This window comes from Oreochromis niloticus, linkage group LG15 (genome assembly GCF_001858045.2).
Source record: "Oreochromis niloticus isolate F11D_XX linkage group LG15, O_niloticus_UMD_NMBU, whole genome shotgun sequence".
Classification (NCBI taxonomy): Eukaryota; Metazoa; Chordata; class Actinopteri; order Cichliformes; family Cichlidae; genus Oreochromis; species Oreochromis niloticus.
In genome coordinates this window covers 17857418-17874603 of record NC_031980.2, presented here as the reverse complement: position 1 = coordinate 17874603, position 17186 = coordinate 17857418, and the positions used below count along the sequence as shown (strand labels likewise).

The 17186-nt window shown below is 37.5% G+C and overlaps 1 protein-coding gene across 1 annotated transcript in view; it reads left to right on the top strand.

Moving 5' to 3' along the window:
• scara5 (scavenger receptor class A, member 5 (putative)) overlaps positions 1-17186 on the top strand; it is a 95200-nt gene that overhangs the window by 63337 nt on the left and 14677 nt on the right. Inside the window, exons 10-11 of the mRNA XM_019346219.2 lie at positions 2671-2736; positions 11743-11931. Of these exons, the coding sequence (XP_019201764.1) occupies positions 2671-2736; positions 11743-11931 (255 nt within the window). The remainder of the gene's footprint in view (positions 1-2670; positions 2737-11742; positions 11932-17186) is intronic.

The window sequence follows — 17186 nt, the reverse complement described above, 5'->3', positions numbered from 1 at the left end:
TAAATATTTGTACTAAGGCTTCAAATTACCTTACAAAAATTCCCCTCATCTTACCCTTTGCTGCCTTTCTCAGTGAGGGTTTAAATCAGATGCATCTGTTGTCTGTTGTGGCTCAGCAGTAGCCCACCACTATGTTTAGGTTTTCCCTGCAGTGTTATTTAGTTGTTAAGGATGTGGTCAGGATAGAGTTGTCACTGATGGCTGAGGACGTCTCGTGAAGGGTGTGTATAAAGCGTTAGCTGCCCTGCTTAGACACACACAGGCTGTAACACATGTGGCTGAGGACCACCACGGCTTGCACCTACACTGTGGTCAAATTAAAGGTGGGATAAGTGCCCATTCAAAGCCGATCCTCTCGTAGCTTCATGACAAAAACAGACTTGTGGTTTTTAAACCTCACGGCTGAGAGTTAGCAACTGGCACTGAAACAGAAATGCTCTCCAGCTTTGGATGGCTAATTCATGGGAATTTGGAATAACATTATATTTTGAAATGAAAACAAATGAGACATAGTCGTATCCAAGCTTCTGATTGGGGAGAGGTGTCGTGCGTAAATGTACTGTAATTTTACACAAACCACAAATGCAAGGATTTTTACTTGCAGTGATGTCGCTGTTTTGTGTCCCATTAACTTTTCCATCCATGTTGTAATAACCTAAGCATTTACCTTAAAAAGATTTTTTTCAGTGCATTTTCATTTTGTTTTTCAGCTCTTCTCTGCTTTAATATTCACATATACACCACAACGTTTAGAATTTATTTAAGAAGAGGATTCAGGGCGTAGCCACATGTATGAGAAGTCAATTACAGGGCTCATGATTTAAGAGACATTAGCTAAAAATATACAAATGAGAGGAAATGATTGCGAAGTGAAGAAAAGGTTCAGATGTTTTAAAACCTCTCAGTGGTTGAGCTGCTCTCATCTCTGAGGGTTATGGCTCTTGGTCCTGCTTGTTTTTTCACCTCATTTCTGCCCCATTTTGTGCTACATTGCGGTTGGCACTGTGTGTAATTCAGTCTTGGTTGTGTTCAGTTTATGCATAGCATGCTTCCCTTTTAACTTTAACCAGGATTTTATTGGATATTATGATACAGACATCTCTCCTTCCCTTTTCACTAAACCAAAACTTGACAGAAAACACTGAAAATGATTAGATTTTTTGGTTACAATTTTTACAAGTTTCTGTTATTTTGTGTAAAGTAGGATGAAAATATGACAAATATCACTAAGTCTAGCTGAACAAAAAAACTTAGGTATTTACCATCATTTCTATTCGTAATGACAAATTTACTAACATGTTAGTTCTCTAAGAGATCAGTTCAATGACTGAATTTATACGCTCAGTACTAAAGGGTGTAAAATTTAAGAAAATAGCTCATGTTAGAATTTGATGATAGTAATACATCCCCTCTGCATTTAACAACAGTCTGTAAACATCTGGGAACTGAGGAGAACAGCTGCTGAACCTTTGGGGGGAGGAATGTTGTCCCATACTTGTCTGATATCCGTTTCTAGCTGCACAACAATCTTAGGCCTTCTTTGTCATGTTTTTAGTTTCATGATGTGCCAAACGTTTTTAGTTGTCCTGGACTGCATGGGGGGCCACTTTATCACCAGGATTCTTCTGCTATGAAGCCATGCTGTTGTATAGCTGCAGTATGACGTTTAGCACTGTCTCGTTTAAATAGGCAAGGCCTGTTGTCTGAATTGGAGGACATATTACCCTAACATCTGTATATGCCTTTCAGCATTGCTGATGCCTTTCCAGGTGTTCAAGCTGTTAATTCCATAGACACTAATGCACAGCCATACCATCAGAGATGCAGGCTTTTGAACTGAGTGCACATAACAAGCCAGCTGGTCCCTTTCTTCTTTAGGCTGGAGGTTGCAGTCTCCATGTTTTCCAAACAATTTCAGATCTTGATTCATTGACAGAAGAACACTTTTCCACTTTGCCTCAGTCCATTTTAAATGAGCTTTGGCCCAGAGAAGCCAGAGGCATCTGGATGATCTTCACATATGGCTTCTTCTTTGCATGACGGAGCTTTAACCTGCATTTGTGGATGGCACAATGAACTGTAATCACAATGATTTCTGGAAGTGTTCCTGAGCCCACGCGGTGCTTTTCACTACAGATTCATGCCTGTTTTTAATGCAGTGCTGTTTGAGGGCTCAGAGATCACAGGCATCCAATAACTGATTTTCAGCCTATTCCCTTGTGTACAGAAATCTCTTCAGATTCTCAGAATCATTTGATGATGTCATGTAAAGTAGATACTGAGATAGTCAAAGTTGCAATTTTATAGCATTCTTGTTCCACAATTTGTAGATGCTGTTTTTTTTTGGGGGGGGGGTTGCAGATTTTTGAACTTCTGCCCAGTTTTACTTCTGAGAAACTCTGAGAACTCTACTCTGAGATGCAATTTTATACCCAATCATGTTACTGACCTGTTACCACTTAACCCTTTTTGTTGTAAAATGTTCCTCCAGCTGTTTCCTTTTAGTACCTCTTACTGTTCCAGCCCCCTTTTTTCCTTGATTTCATATTTTATCTAAATGTTCTGTACTACATCGGGCTTAATCATCATGTACTGTGACATAAAACCCTTTAAAGTAATCATTATCGACATTGTGAGTAAATCAGTTGTCTCGTGCTGTTTTGTCCTCAGGTAACCGAGGAGAAAGGGGTTTCAAGGGAGAGAAGGGTGAACGGGGTGAGCGAGGAGACAGACCAGGTGAGAACCACAAGAAAATGGTGGCCAAGTCCAGACCACAGTGTGCAAGGGGCTCATGTATTACTTAGCTGTTTGTAGCTAATATTAAATAACCTAAAATGTTATATGTGGTAACATTCTGCCTGTTTGTACCAACTCAAGTAGTATGGCTGCAGAGAACCGATCCATACAGGCTTATTTTATCCTGATTTGTATAGTTTTTAAATGCATTTATAATATTTTTTGCACACTATCATACCGGTTTTACAAAAACAGTATATTATACTCCTTCTGTTCTTCTGCTCTCCTTCTTGATGAACAACTATGAGAATAACAAAAGTTGCAGACCTACAAACGTTTTATTTGGCCCCAAAATAATAACTTCCTTTAACTGATTCCAAGTCTCTCTCTCGTTTTTTTCAGTAAATTTTATTAATGTCTTATTGGCAGCAGTAACTGCAGCTTCAAAGTTATTAGATGACCACACGTGCATCCAGGCAAACTACTATAGAAACAGTAAAAAAGGGAACATGGTCTGCTAAAAGATTCAACAGGCAAATTAAGTGTTTTATAGACATCACTGTGGACAGAATATTAGATGTAAAGTGATCTACCCACTAATTAGTACCATAACAAACTGCAGATTATTCCAATGAGACTTTTTTTCCACCATCTGATCCAGCAAAGTGTTTTTGGTTGCTTTGTTTTTAAATTAAGCACTTTACTTTCTTTGATTTATATTCCTGTTGTTATGTTGATTACTTGTAATTTAACCAAACTTTCAGATACAGAAATCAACAAGGTCAGTATGAAGCTGTAAGCCTTGACCAAGATTGATTCTGGATCGAGATTAGTTTAGCAGTACCAAACTGAGCTGATTCTATCCATATTTAACCTTTAGGGTATCTAAAGTTTGCCCTGCCACCTCTCCCAAAATGCTGTGCTGCTTTTGTGGTGGCAGATGCTTGGAGAACATCTAACATTAGCCCCAGATTCCCATCATCAATATCATCACCTCACATGGCTCACTCGCTTGCATGTATCTGTGAAGCACACAACAGGGGAAAGACAAAACGATACAACAAAGAAAGAGACAACATTAAAAAGGGGAAATATTTTGGAACTCCTACAACTGGAAAGTATACCACCCAATGTGATGACGCATTATTTTACATTTTTTGTGTAGATGATATCTTTATGTACAAAGAAGCAACATTTTATTCCTCTCGTTATCCTTCATCTTAACTACTACAGACATCTGCTCTGCTGATGAGAAAAGTGTTGGCTACATGTGGAGATCATTAAGTGATTGCAACCAAAGTATGTTGGTTCAAGAAGTGATCCCAAATAGAAGGCCTAAGCAAGTTTGCATTCACAAAAATGTTTCGCAAACTTCTGAATTATTTCATTTTTGTAAGAATCTACTTTGAATATTGAAATGTATCATTTCAAATCTTGTGCGTGTTTCACAGTCACAGGAATGAAAGTCTTAGTTGAGTACCTCACATCTATCGGTGTGTGTGATCCAAAATCAACCATAAATTATGACGTGATAACTTTATGTCTTTCATTCGTCTTTGGTTCGTGTGGTATCAGTCACATAGAGCTGAACATGGTTTCAAAGGCTGGTAGGTGTGCATTTGTTTTTAATGTAATCTCACAGTGTACATCAAAAGGATTTCAAAATAAGTCTAAGTCCTGTGGTGGTAACCTGAACTCGAATGCAAAACCACAAGGTAAAAAGAAAAAGGTCATTACATTTTTTTTTCCAAGCTCGTATTTTTCTTTCTTTTTTGCATCATCATGACTGTTCTGCATGTGTTGAGTGATGGAGTGGTGTTCATGTCAAATAATCCTGATCCCTTGACCACATGAATGCAGTGTCTGGCCATTACAGAGCCGTCAAAGATCAGTTCTTTCCTCACGTCATTTACGCGACGCGGATGTTTGATGTTTCAGAGAAGAAAAGACAGACTGAGCCCACATGCTGTTGGCTGTTAGAAATTTCAAATCATAACGTCGTTTGTATTTCTGTCACAAACGTCATGCGGCCGACTTATTGTTGGACGCGTGACTTGGATTGTTTTACCCTTTAGAGCAAACAGTTCATACCTGTGTAATCACTTTCCAGAACAAGCAAAAGTTTGTGAAGAATTCGTGGGAAAACGGAGCGTTAGTCCACATGTGTTGGGCATTACCATAAAATGAACCTGCTGAAGAGGATGTTATGTCACTGACAGAATCAAATGCTTAGATTTCTTGAAGCGTGAGTGATTGTCTCTGAGTGAAAAAGAACAAATGGAGTCCAGATTGTACGTATTTCCAGCAAAATCTTTTTTTTTTCTACTATATCAGAACAAAACAAATGAAAAGCGTAATGAGGCGTGCCAGAAAGAAAGAAAAAAGGTAAAGAAAAGAAAAAACTATTAGAAAAATAATAAACACATTAATTTAGTCTTGCACTGATGTTATATGAACAACATTCTCATGTATCTTGCTATTTATATAATGCACTGCACCAGTCTTCCTGGTTTTTGTAGTTAATTTTTTGTTTCTATTATATTTGTGAATGCAATGGTAATTTATCCAAATCCTGCATACTGCTGGGTGTTGACTGTATTGTTTACTCTTCATGACAGCACTGTTAAACACATGCTGTCTTGTTAATGTTGTTTTGCTCATTTGACTTTAATTTTTTTTCTTTCTTGGTTGATTGACTACATTTAATTAGCATTAATTACATAAAGACATTGCATAAAGATCTCTTGGATTTACCGGGTTAATTAGGCTACATGCATAGATGCCAAACTTTGCCCCAAAAAATGCCAGTGGGTTCTTGCAAATTCACAAACATCTGGATTTAATAACCTCTTAATCAAAAGGCTTTAAAAACAGTTTTTTTTATCTTGTATGTATTGCTAGTATTGCATCGTAGCACAAAGTATTTGATTTTTCATCTATGTTGTTTATATTTTTGTGGTCAGTTGATAATTGGTAGTTGTACTTATGTTTAAGAAAATGTCCAGCTCAAATTGGTCTTACAACAGTTTGCTGTTGTCTACTTATTTCTGAACATGGTATTCCCTGTGTATCATCCATTTTTTCCAATACGAATTGTCATCTTTCCATCTCACATGTAGTGATTCATGGCCATGTACACAAAATTGTGGAGCAATTAATATTGCTGCTGACACTAATTTTTTTCATACTTGATTAATTTTTGTTTTGTTTTTTAATTTTGATCATTTTTAATTAAAAATTTTATTCATTAGAAATACATGGTTTCATTAATTGGTAAATAGTAGATGGACTGATTCTTATACAGCACTTTTCTGTTGTACTGGAGTCCTCAAAGTGCTTTAGGATAAATAGATTAGGTTTGAGCAATAAAAACAACTTGATTATGGGAAGGGTGGAAAAGTTTAGACTTTAAATCTACTGTTATGTTTACAAAAAGATCTTTAGGTTAAAATATGTCAGCTTTTTTTTTTCCATAACTTTTAACTAACTTTTTCTTAGTTAGTTAGCTGCCTGTTGAATGGCAATGACAGTCGCTCTGTGAACTGGCTAAAAATATGTCTCCAATGTAACTTGAAAGAAAATGACAATGTTAAAAGGTATAGCACATTTTAAAAGCAAGGATATAAAGGAGTCTGATTGTTTTTGCATTTTAGTGTAAAGCTACTTATTTTTAGATGTACTAAAGAAAATGTAAAATCTTGGTCTCTGTTTGATTGCTTGGTTTACACACTGTAAACTAATGTTGTATAAGCTCAACAATGGCACTCTTCTAGCAAGAAAACAAACATTTTCAATACTGTGTTTTCTGTTAATCTAAATTCTACTGAAACCGATTATCATAAATAGAAATTTCTCACTTGTTTTGATTTTCAGTATTGAGGCGGTGAAAATGCCAAACATTTACCTGTTATAAATCCTTTGAGATATTTTCCTATGGGCATGTAACATGTAACAAAATGTTCTTTTCATGTAGAGGTCATTGCCAACATTGATGTAATGTTTTTTTCTTGAGCTCACATATTACAACAGCCATAAAATCTGGCAGTTTGACAGCTGATCTCAGGACTCCAGCATGAAGTGTAGTTGATTTATTGTTTGTTTTTCCTGTGCACATCAGCAGGTACAGAGATCCAAACATTAACGAGTTCAGATTTCTGACTCAGAAATGAGAAATTTGTGTTTGTCCTGGGACTTGAGCTCATGAGAAACCATGTAGTTCTTTGAATGTGAAAATCAACATGAAGGAAAGTTTTCATTACTCTTCAGTGTGGCCTTCCAGTGTCAAAAAATGAGATAATCCGATATCAGAATGTACTTCTCCATCTAAAGCAATGGACAGTGTATAAGGGAGGCAAAGAACAGAGTGCAAGAAGGGTGGAGCGGGTGAGGAAACGATCAGCAAGAGTGAAAGGGATGTTTTGCAAAAGATAAAGTTAGAGAGGCAAAGTTGAGAGGGTTTGAACATGTGGAGATGAGTGATACTGGATATACTGGACAGAGGATGTTGAATATGGAGCTGGCAGGCAGAAGGAAAAGAGTAAGGCCACAAAGAAGCATCAAGGAAGTATTGAAGGAGGACGTGGAGAGGGTTGGTGTGACAAAGCAGGATGCAAGTAACAGGGTGAGCTGGAGGCAAATGATTAGCTGTGGTGACCCCTGAAGGGAGCAGCTGAAAGAAGATGTTATGAACAGATGGATCTAGTTAGCTGCTGTCTTGGAGCCATGTAGTTCAATCCAGTACAGATTCTTCCTGCCTGCCAGAAAAACATTAGTAATACTCTATCACTCCATGTTCTGGCCTTCATGTTGTGGTTGCTGCAGCTTCTCTGGCCTCAGAGGCTTGAACCACTTGGAAGGCCCCCAGCAGTTGAAGCTCATTTGACTAGTATTCACTGAACAGAAACAGTCATTATATCTATCAAAGCTTATTTTAATTTCCTTACTTTTACAGAAGCAGTACATGATTTATGTCCAGATTACATTGCCCCTGTTTTATGATGAATCACTTTCTTGGCTGTCAAAAGTGAATGTAAGACATAAGCTGTTAGGCTGATGGGTTAAGTTAGAAACCAGGGTATTGACCTTTGGTTTAATTACTTTAAGGGATTTGAGAAGTGACTTCTGTCTCTGTGAGCATGTGTCACTACACTTTAACACTCAGAAAAAGTCATTACTTATATAAAGTTGAGGGCTTAGTGGGAAACACATTTCAGAGGACTTCTGTCCACCAATAGCTACCTGTTTCCACATATTCTGATCCAAAACGTAATTAGTGGTTATGCTGACACGCTGACATGTTATTATATCTAGACTACCCCACTTTTTATTTCACCAAATAATGTATTGGCCCTAGTTACTTTGGCTAAACCTGTCAACCTTCCTGTCCTTGTATTGCTCAAAATTCCTAATGACTTAACAACGTGTCCTCAGTGTCAGGCAAATATTTGCTTCTTATTTCTAGTCTACAACCATTAACTTTATAATTTCAACAACTATCTGTGGCATATTTTTTGTATATTTTTTACAGCCAACTAGCTATTTGAGCTAACACTCAAAATGCTAGCATAACATCTGGCTGACTCATTTTAAAACAAACTTGTGAAATGTTGCAAGGCTGTCTACATGAGTCATAAAAACAAAATGATATAGACCAAAGTATACAAGTAACAGATGTTAGCTGTTATCCTATTCAAAGTGTTGAATATTTAACTTAGTACTGAGTCCTGTGAACAGGACACACACTAGGCTAAATTGTTAGCATGTTTGTTTGGATGATTCAAACAAACTAGTGAAAGTCAGATTAATCACGTTTCTCAAAGTTTAGTCTCAGAGCTGCCTTTTGACATTTGTGTATTCAATTTTGTTTTTGGATTCGAAAAGACAACCCCTACCTCCTAGGCTTCTTACATACTTCAAATCCTCTGAACACAGCTCTTATTATAGTCCGACACATACTGCTACAAAATATGAGCACATCTTAATGACCAGTTTTAGCTGAAAGGATACTGTTACCAGTAGATAAACAATGAGTGTGATTACAAATGATTAGGTGATCATTTTGGAGGGAAGTGGTTAATGTGCAGTCAGGTCTTGTTTTCGTTTGAATGCATGTCCAACTCTTGGAGTTTTCAGAGGCTGCAGTGTTATTCACTGAATGTAATTCATGCATTTCCTGAATTCTACCAATTTTTTTGTAACACAAAGCACACACATGAGGTAGTTCAACAGAGTTCAGCTGTCCAGCTCTTCACAGACTTAGATATAAATCCCTGTGATTAGTCTACATGTGGTACCTCCGGAGCGTTTCCTTTCCTTTATCTTCTCCCCAGTCTCTCGTTTTCTCCATGGGGAGTCTCAAGCTCTTCGAAAGAGACTAATAAAGAGCTGAAACAGATGAACATTAGTGATACTCTATCACCCCATAGAGTATAGTAAGAGAAGGATGTAAGAAGATGGTTTTTCATGTCTCAAGTTTTTTCATGCATGCATGCAAAGCTAAAAATGATGCAGCATTTAAGACTTGAATTACTTAACATGTCAACCTTGCTTCATTAACATGCAGATATTAAAGGAAATGACACATTCCACAAATGTCATTGGCTGTTCTTGGTATCAGGACACTCACATACTGTCAACTGAGCTGGGAAAGTTCCTGTAAATTGTGTATGATGTTGTATTATGTCATATAGTAAGAAAAGATCTACTTTCCATTAGCATTTGATTTAAGTTTTCATTTAGAGGACTTGTGGTTATCCAAAATAGGCATAGAAAATTTAGCAAAATGTCTATTGCTTCAGATTTTGGCTGAGAAGAGCTTTAGGATATATAGTAAACTGTCTGTTTAGAGAAGTACTAAACAATCACAAGGGCTATTAATCAGTGTGATCATTTTTATATGCATGGCAATAGCAAAAATTGTATTGTGTTATTGTTTGATGAGTGAACATAACCGTTTCAAGTAATTCAAATGCTTGTCCCTAGCTGAAAACGAAACATGTGGTGCTCTACTCTTAATAGTTTGTGGGGCAGAGTTGCCTGAAAAAACCTCCTGCAGCACAAAAGTACAACAGAAGGTTGAAATAATGTTTAATTTCTGGTTTGAATTTGCTGGTTCTCAGGAGAGAATATGATACAAATATGTGCAGCAGTTATGACAATATAATAATACAGCAGATATTAAATTATGATGGGCTAGTGAGTGCAAAATACTTGACTGTAATGAGAGTTAAACGGTACACAGTTAAAATATATGATGGTCTGATGAGACTAATATCCTGTCTATATAATGTGTCTGGCTTTACTCCGCGGCACTTTGTCTTAACAGTGATGAGCAGTCCAGAAACGTGTAGCTGCGAGTGTGTGTTTACCTCTTCTTCTTATTTCCTCTCTGCCCTCTGAAAGGTGATAAATCAAATCAATTACATGAGAACAGCTGCTGCATACTTTGAGGAATACCAGATGAACTGTAGAGCCATGAAGCTTGTGCTAAAACAAACACACTCATTTACACACACACTTGTTCTGTAAGCTCTTACATGCAAGTTTGTGAGCAAGGCCTTCCTACCCTAAAACCATGAAAATGGGGCATCTCTAGTACTTTTATTTACATGCATTCCTAGAGGTTTACAACTTTAAAAACTAACCAGCTTCCTTCAAAAAGGATGATCCTAAAATTCCGCCCTGTGATAGCTTACACTCCAGGGCCCTGTGACCTTATTTCAGCCTTTAGATTTTTATTATACTACAGGACCCAAAATACTCTGTCAAACCAGAACAACAACAACAACAACAACAACAACAATACAGAGATGGTTGTTGTGTCCACCTATGTGAGGATTTTTTTACAGAGACTGTATATAAAAGAATGTCATAAAGTGTAGTCGCAGTCTTAGGTTACATTTTGAAGCTTTAACATGAATGTTTTGCCTAACTCTGTGTTAGGTTTTTTGGAGAGCCAGAAGTTACCATGTTTGGACCAGACCATTGCTGTATCCATTGACCTTATGGGTGCAAGCATATCTGCTAAGTAGTGTTAAGGAAAGACTAATAAAATGCTAAAAGGTTTTGCATCAAAACCAAAGCACAAACATGATCGACATTTGACAGATAAACAAATTAAAATGCTCCAAAATCAACAAATAGTAGAAACAAAGTGGAGCAATCCCAATCAGTAACTTAAAGCTCCCACTGTTGCCTTAATCCTCAGTCAAATTTACCACACCCCTACCTTTCCAGTTTTTTGAACAATGTTATAAAAATGTTTTGACTATGCAAAACTCCTAGCCTGTTAGCAGTCTACTTTAATTCATCCCTTTGTCTCCTTTTTTACTTCTCATCTTTGATGTCCACTTACAGTTTCTATCTCTCCTTTTATTTATTCACTCACTTTCCCTCCTTTCCTCAGTATTTTTAAGCAGCTGGTAGTCTTTAGTGCTCAAATAAGCTAAACTGGATAAATGCTTACAGATGCATACTGTGAAGTTCCAAAGTAGGAAGTTATGAATTTCAAAACCCTTCAATGGATTCGCTTCACATCCGTGAGATTGCTGCCATATTATAGGCTTTACAATCACAGAAAAAAGTATATTCAGAAAGAAACTTGCGTCAAAATTTTTTAAAGAGGGTTCACAAAAGAACACAAAAAGCTTCCAGGGTATTTTTTTTATTGTTCTTGTTAATTCAGAGTGTTTTTCTGTGGTTTATGGAAACTTTATTTTTCAGCATGTCAAGAAAATCCATTCATCTCAGTTTGTTTTCATATTGGTGTGATTCACAGAGCTTCATTAAACTTATAAACACAATAAATGAGTCCAAGGCAATGCCAGTATTGCCAGATAAAAATGAGCGAGGGCCTTTATTGTTGTCTTTTTGGCATAAATAACAATTGAATGCTTAAAAACACTCTGCAAACACACTAAATAGTTGCAACAAAATGTAGGAATGCCTCTGCCAATGCATTTGTGTATCTGGATACAAAGCTTCTGTTTTTGTGTGTTTGGTTTTCAGTGGAGGAGACCTTGGTACGGTTGGTGAATGGGTCAGGTCCTCACGAAGGCCGTGTGGAAGTTTTCCATGAACAACGCTGGGGAACTGTGTGTGATGATGTCTGGGATAAAAAGGATGGAGATGTAGTCTGCAGGATGCTGGGATACCAAGGAGCAACCGAGGTTCATAAGACTGGACGCTTCGGGCAGGGTGCGTAACACTCTTATTTCATTGGTGTGTTTAACTTAAATCTGTTGCAAACCTTGCTGTCATTCAGTTCATGTAACACTTACGTGCGTTTATTCAACCTCATATCGTGCCAAAGGATGTAACAGGTCGACTTGGTCCACCATGTCAGTGTTACGTTTTACCTTACCTTGGCATAAAAAGTACAAGTAGGTGTGACAATTCAGAGATAACCATCAATTAGAAACACCAAATAGGTGGCCATATTTTTTGGCTGTGGCTTGTGTAGGTGGTTAGGCCATGCATTAATTAGTAAAAGAGTTTGCCAGTTTTAACTAAATTTTCCAATTTTACATCTTCCAGTTTTATATGTATTTATGACATTGTGACACAAAAATTTCAAATTTGAATGTTGAAAGATATGTTCCAGAATAATCTGTAAAAGCAGACTCAGACCACCCCTGGTAAAAACTTTGAATCTATTCAAGTGATCCTTTAAATGAAAAAAACAACAACAAGCATATAACCTCCTTCGCAGCGGTAGCATAAACAAGATCCTCTTCCTTTTAGCCTTCAATTTCCCAGGAGATGTTGTATTCAGATCAGTATAGTAGGCCTTATAGAAAACCAAACAGAACTGCAAAGGACGTAATAATTTGTACTCACCACATTGCTCAATCAGCATTTACTGTATAATGATTTAAAAGAAGTAGTTTACTGTTGCATGTTGACCATCCTTTACATCAATGGTGTGGTGTGACAAGGCGCACTGGTGGACCTTGAGAAAAGCCAAGATTTGCTTTGGCCATATGCTATTATTGCAATCAATGAATTAATTCATTTAATGCATCACCACTTGCAAGGTGGGAATTGTGAGACTGCAACTCATCAAAGGCCCTTTTTGACAGAAATATGGTTAACAAAGGAGGAAACACATTACTTTCTTACATTTATGAGTCAAAGAGTCAGGAAAAGGTGGCTAATGCTAACATGGCGCCAAGCCGGCTGAGGAGGTATTGAAAACCAAACATCCCTTTGGAGAGAAACTTGGTTCATTTCAAAATAGTGTTTGGATCTGAACCAGAGGCAGCAAAACTGCTGGACCGAGTTTAAGTCCTTTAAGAAGATGAGGGTGAGGTATATGTTAGTGCCTTCACCGTTGAATACAAATAAAAAAAAGAATTGAGAGTGATTTGAATACAGGTGGGGGGTTTTATATCAGATTAAATCAAATCATAACATTGAGACAGTATCCTGTAGTGGACCAGCGAGCACATTCAAAGTCTTAAGGCAACAGAATAAACTGGAAATGTATCTTTATTTAAACAGATGGAAAAATCCAAAATTCCAATATAAGTCAATAGAGGAATCCAATAATTCAGTCAGAGAAGACGCAAGAACCAAAAACAGACACTGTGACGATGACTCAGGGGAAGACACTGCTATATACACACTAGAAGGCATTTAGGGGAAGTGAGCGCTGCTGCTGGGCTACTGCTGCAGCAATGAGGATCAACAGCATTGCCAAAATCATCACTTCCTTTCAGAGGACTTAGGGGTAGCAGGATCTGGCAAGCAGGTGGCTGCTATTGTATCAGGTGGGTGACTAGCAGGTTGCACAAATGCACACTCTTATGCCAGTCTGATTTTAAACTGGTGGAAAAATTCTATATAGATGGAGGAAGACATCGTATACACACAAATGGGCAATTAAAAGAATTGAACACAAGGGTGGCAAATGAGGCACAGGTAAACAGAAACTAGGTAACTAGACAAGGTAAAAAATAAAACTAAATACAAACCACAAAAGACAAAGAAGTACCAAAATGAAGCAGGAAATAACAGAAATAAATACCTAAAAAGAAACAAATGGACACTGAGGGTGGCCATACTAAACCAAGTCACAGAGAAGTACATACAAATCAATAATTAAGATGTGAACAGAACCCACAATACAACCAGTTTAATACACTTGCAATAAAAACTAAAGCCCCAAATGATAACCAAAAAATACAAAACTCAATGAACCATAAACTTTACAAAAGTCAAAACACATGGTCAGAGACTCAGGACATGACACTATTAACCACTGGAATTTTAGTATAAGAGCATCACATTGTTTTTTTTTTTCTTGTTTTTTAATCACAGCTTTATTTACTTTACCACATGACAATGTGGTAAAGTAAAGTAGTGCTCATGTTTCAGGAAATGTTAGAATTTCCACAAAATGCATGTTTGGTTTCAGCTCTTCTGCCAAAGTGTCTTTAATGGGTTTTGGGTTTGCCACCATCAGCATGTAAGTGTGAGTGAGTGCTGGGGTGAATTAGAAGCACATTATAAACCATTTTGTGTCAAAACACCCATATATCAGTGGGCCAAAACCTTATGGCATTATGTTTGTTGGTTACTCGCATGCTACTGCCAAAACAGCTCAGATTCACCAAGGCATGGACTCAGCAAGACCTCTGAAGCCAAACTGTGGGATCTGGCACCAAGTCAGGCTGTTCCCATTTGAACCAGTTGACTAAGTGAATAAACCTTTCACTTGGTGAGTCTGATGTAATAGCAATGTAATAGTCTTTCCTGAGTTTTTAAGCTCATTCTTTATAGGTCAGCGCTCATGGTCTGCAATGAGGAACATGGCAATCATTGTTTTTATCTACAATACATATCCATGGTGAAACTTAATGATGGAAGTCGCTCTGATTTTTACTAACTCTGCTGCTTTTTGGATTTGAGTGGCACAACAGTACCCTAAAATGCTGCAGGGATTAATATTAAACTTTTATGGTGAAAGTCGTGTTAGCCAGATGTCGTCAAGAAAGACTCCCAGGGGTCATATCCATCTGTTTCTTTCCCCATTTTATTTCATTCAGCAGTCAGCCTGACATCATTCAGAGCCTCTGTCCAGGCTGAGTTGTTACCAATAAGTCTGGAAAATTGAGGGAAATCATGCTTTTGTTCCAGGGGACAACCTCAAGAAAACAGCACAGGCTAACATCATGGCTGGATTCAGTTTTAAACTATCTGGAATTCACATACATTTTCAGATGACTCACTAACCTTTCTGATTTCGTTTTAGCCTTTGTCTTACTCATAGCATCTGTGAAAAGCCTTCATGCTTTTAAAGCGCAGGCCCAGATTTGAAAGGACAGAACACAACAAATTACTTAATGAGAAAGCCAATCATTTGCCTCCTGACTCCCAAATGACATACAGTATGTGAGTGTTTGCAGAAACGACAGGTGAGTTTTTCCAGATCTACACAAAATCAGGCACAACTGTAAAAAATACATTCAATTAGCAGTCCAAAGTGAAGTCAGGTTACCTTTCATGCTTCATCCCTGCTCCAATAAACAGACCAGTAGTTTTCCATTACAATTTTCCATCTTTGATTTTAAACAGATTTGAACTGCAGACTTTCTGTGTAATCTCTAAATATCCTGCTTAAACTCTGTATACCCTTTTAACCTCCCAGCTTTCTGTTTTAACTTTTGCCCAAACTAAAAATAACCTTTGTATTTTCCAAACTTTTATATTAATTTTGGACGTTACAAACCCTGAATTTCTTTAGGAAATACAAAACTGTCAAGAGCCCGCTGTTTTTCAGTCTGCTCACACATGACTGTGCAGCCAGACTCAGCACTAACCACATTATGAAGTTCGCAGACGACACAACTGTGGTTGGTCTCATCACTGACAACAATGAGTCCACTTATAGAATGGACATGGAGCAGCTTGAAGTGTGGTGTATATCTCATAATTTCACCATCAATGTGGACAAAACAAAATAGATCGTGATCAATTTCAGGAAGTCTGGCAGAGATCACCACACAGACTTCACCATAGATGGTGCATCATATTGACTGCTAATAATAACACACAGGAGTGTTTCTGCTTAGAAAACCGTAATAAAGTTTATATTATGTGTGAGCTGATAGCACAGAGAAACCTGACCTTCAGCCAGGAAACTGGAGTTTGTGTCATCATAATTAAAATTAAAAATAAACCCGTATACAGCGGCGTGAAAAAGTCTTGAGAAACTCCTCATTTCATTATGTTTTGCTTATAAGGAGGCAGACTACTTTTTCAGCTGTCTGGAGGTCTTTTAAAGTTTTCCTTTGGACACTGGCTGCTTTTTCACTTATTTTTACTTCCACCCTTGTACTGGACCACTTTCAGAAAAAGAAAGGGTTTTTCCGTTTTGTTATCCACTGACCTTTGAGTAATTAAAAAAAAAAAATAGGCATCTAACTCAAGGGATGAACCAGTGTTTTTTCTACACGTAACAGATACCTTTGAGAAGAACCAGTTTAATATTCTGTCTTTAGGCACTTATTAGCAGCCTTATAACAAAACAAACATATAAATTTGTTCCAAATTCTTTCTTTCAATCAATGAAAAATACCAAAGATAACGCAGAAATATCAACAGCAACATCGTGAATCCCCTTTTAGCCAAAAAGTTGACATATCTTGGGATGGTGTACAATGTGTTCAAAATTTGAAAAAACTGGACAGGCCAAAAAAATCTACAGCTGATGAGCAATATCTGAAAGTCATGTTCTTAAGAAACAGGAGAAAATCCAGCAAAGACCTGACACATGGACTAAAAGATGTATCTGCACCTTCAGTTGATCCAACTACTGTTCACTGAAGCCTCATCAGAAGTGGTCTTCATGAAAGGGTTGCTGTCATGAAGCCACTCTTTAGGAAGGGAAACGGGGAGAAAAGGTTGTGAAGAAGAACTGGACTTCAGTGACAACAAGTCTTATGGTACAACAGAGAGTGCCTACACTAGGGCTGTTCGATATAACGATATATATATCGGACGACGATATAAAAACATCGATCGTTTCATTTTACACTATCGTTTGTTTCATGATGTCGCAGAATAAACTGTTTACGGCAATATTTTTTCATTGTTTTGATGGTCACTGTAGTGGCTATATTAATGTCTTAAAGTTCTCTCTTTCTCTTATATTTAATATAACCACAATACGGACAGACAAGCGACTGTTTTTATGTGTTGTCGTTAGCAACAACGACGGTAAAACCATCGCGTGGCTCTGCTGTCCGCTTTGGTTTAAGGCTTCATCACAGCCAGTGGTGTCAATATTAATGGAATTATGAATGCAGAAAAGTATTCTCAGATCTGGATCCACCATGCAATACCAACTGGGAAGCTTGGAAAGTTGACTGGAAGTGGATTATTTTTTCAGCATGACAGTGACCCTACTACTGAAGCACTACTTGACAGAGAATTAAACAAAATGCAGC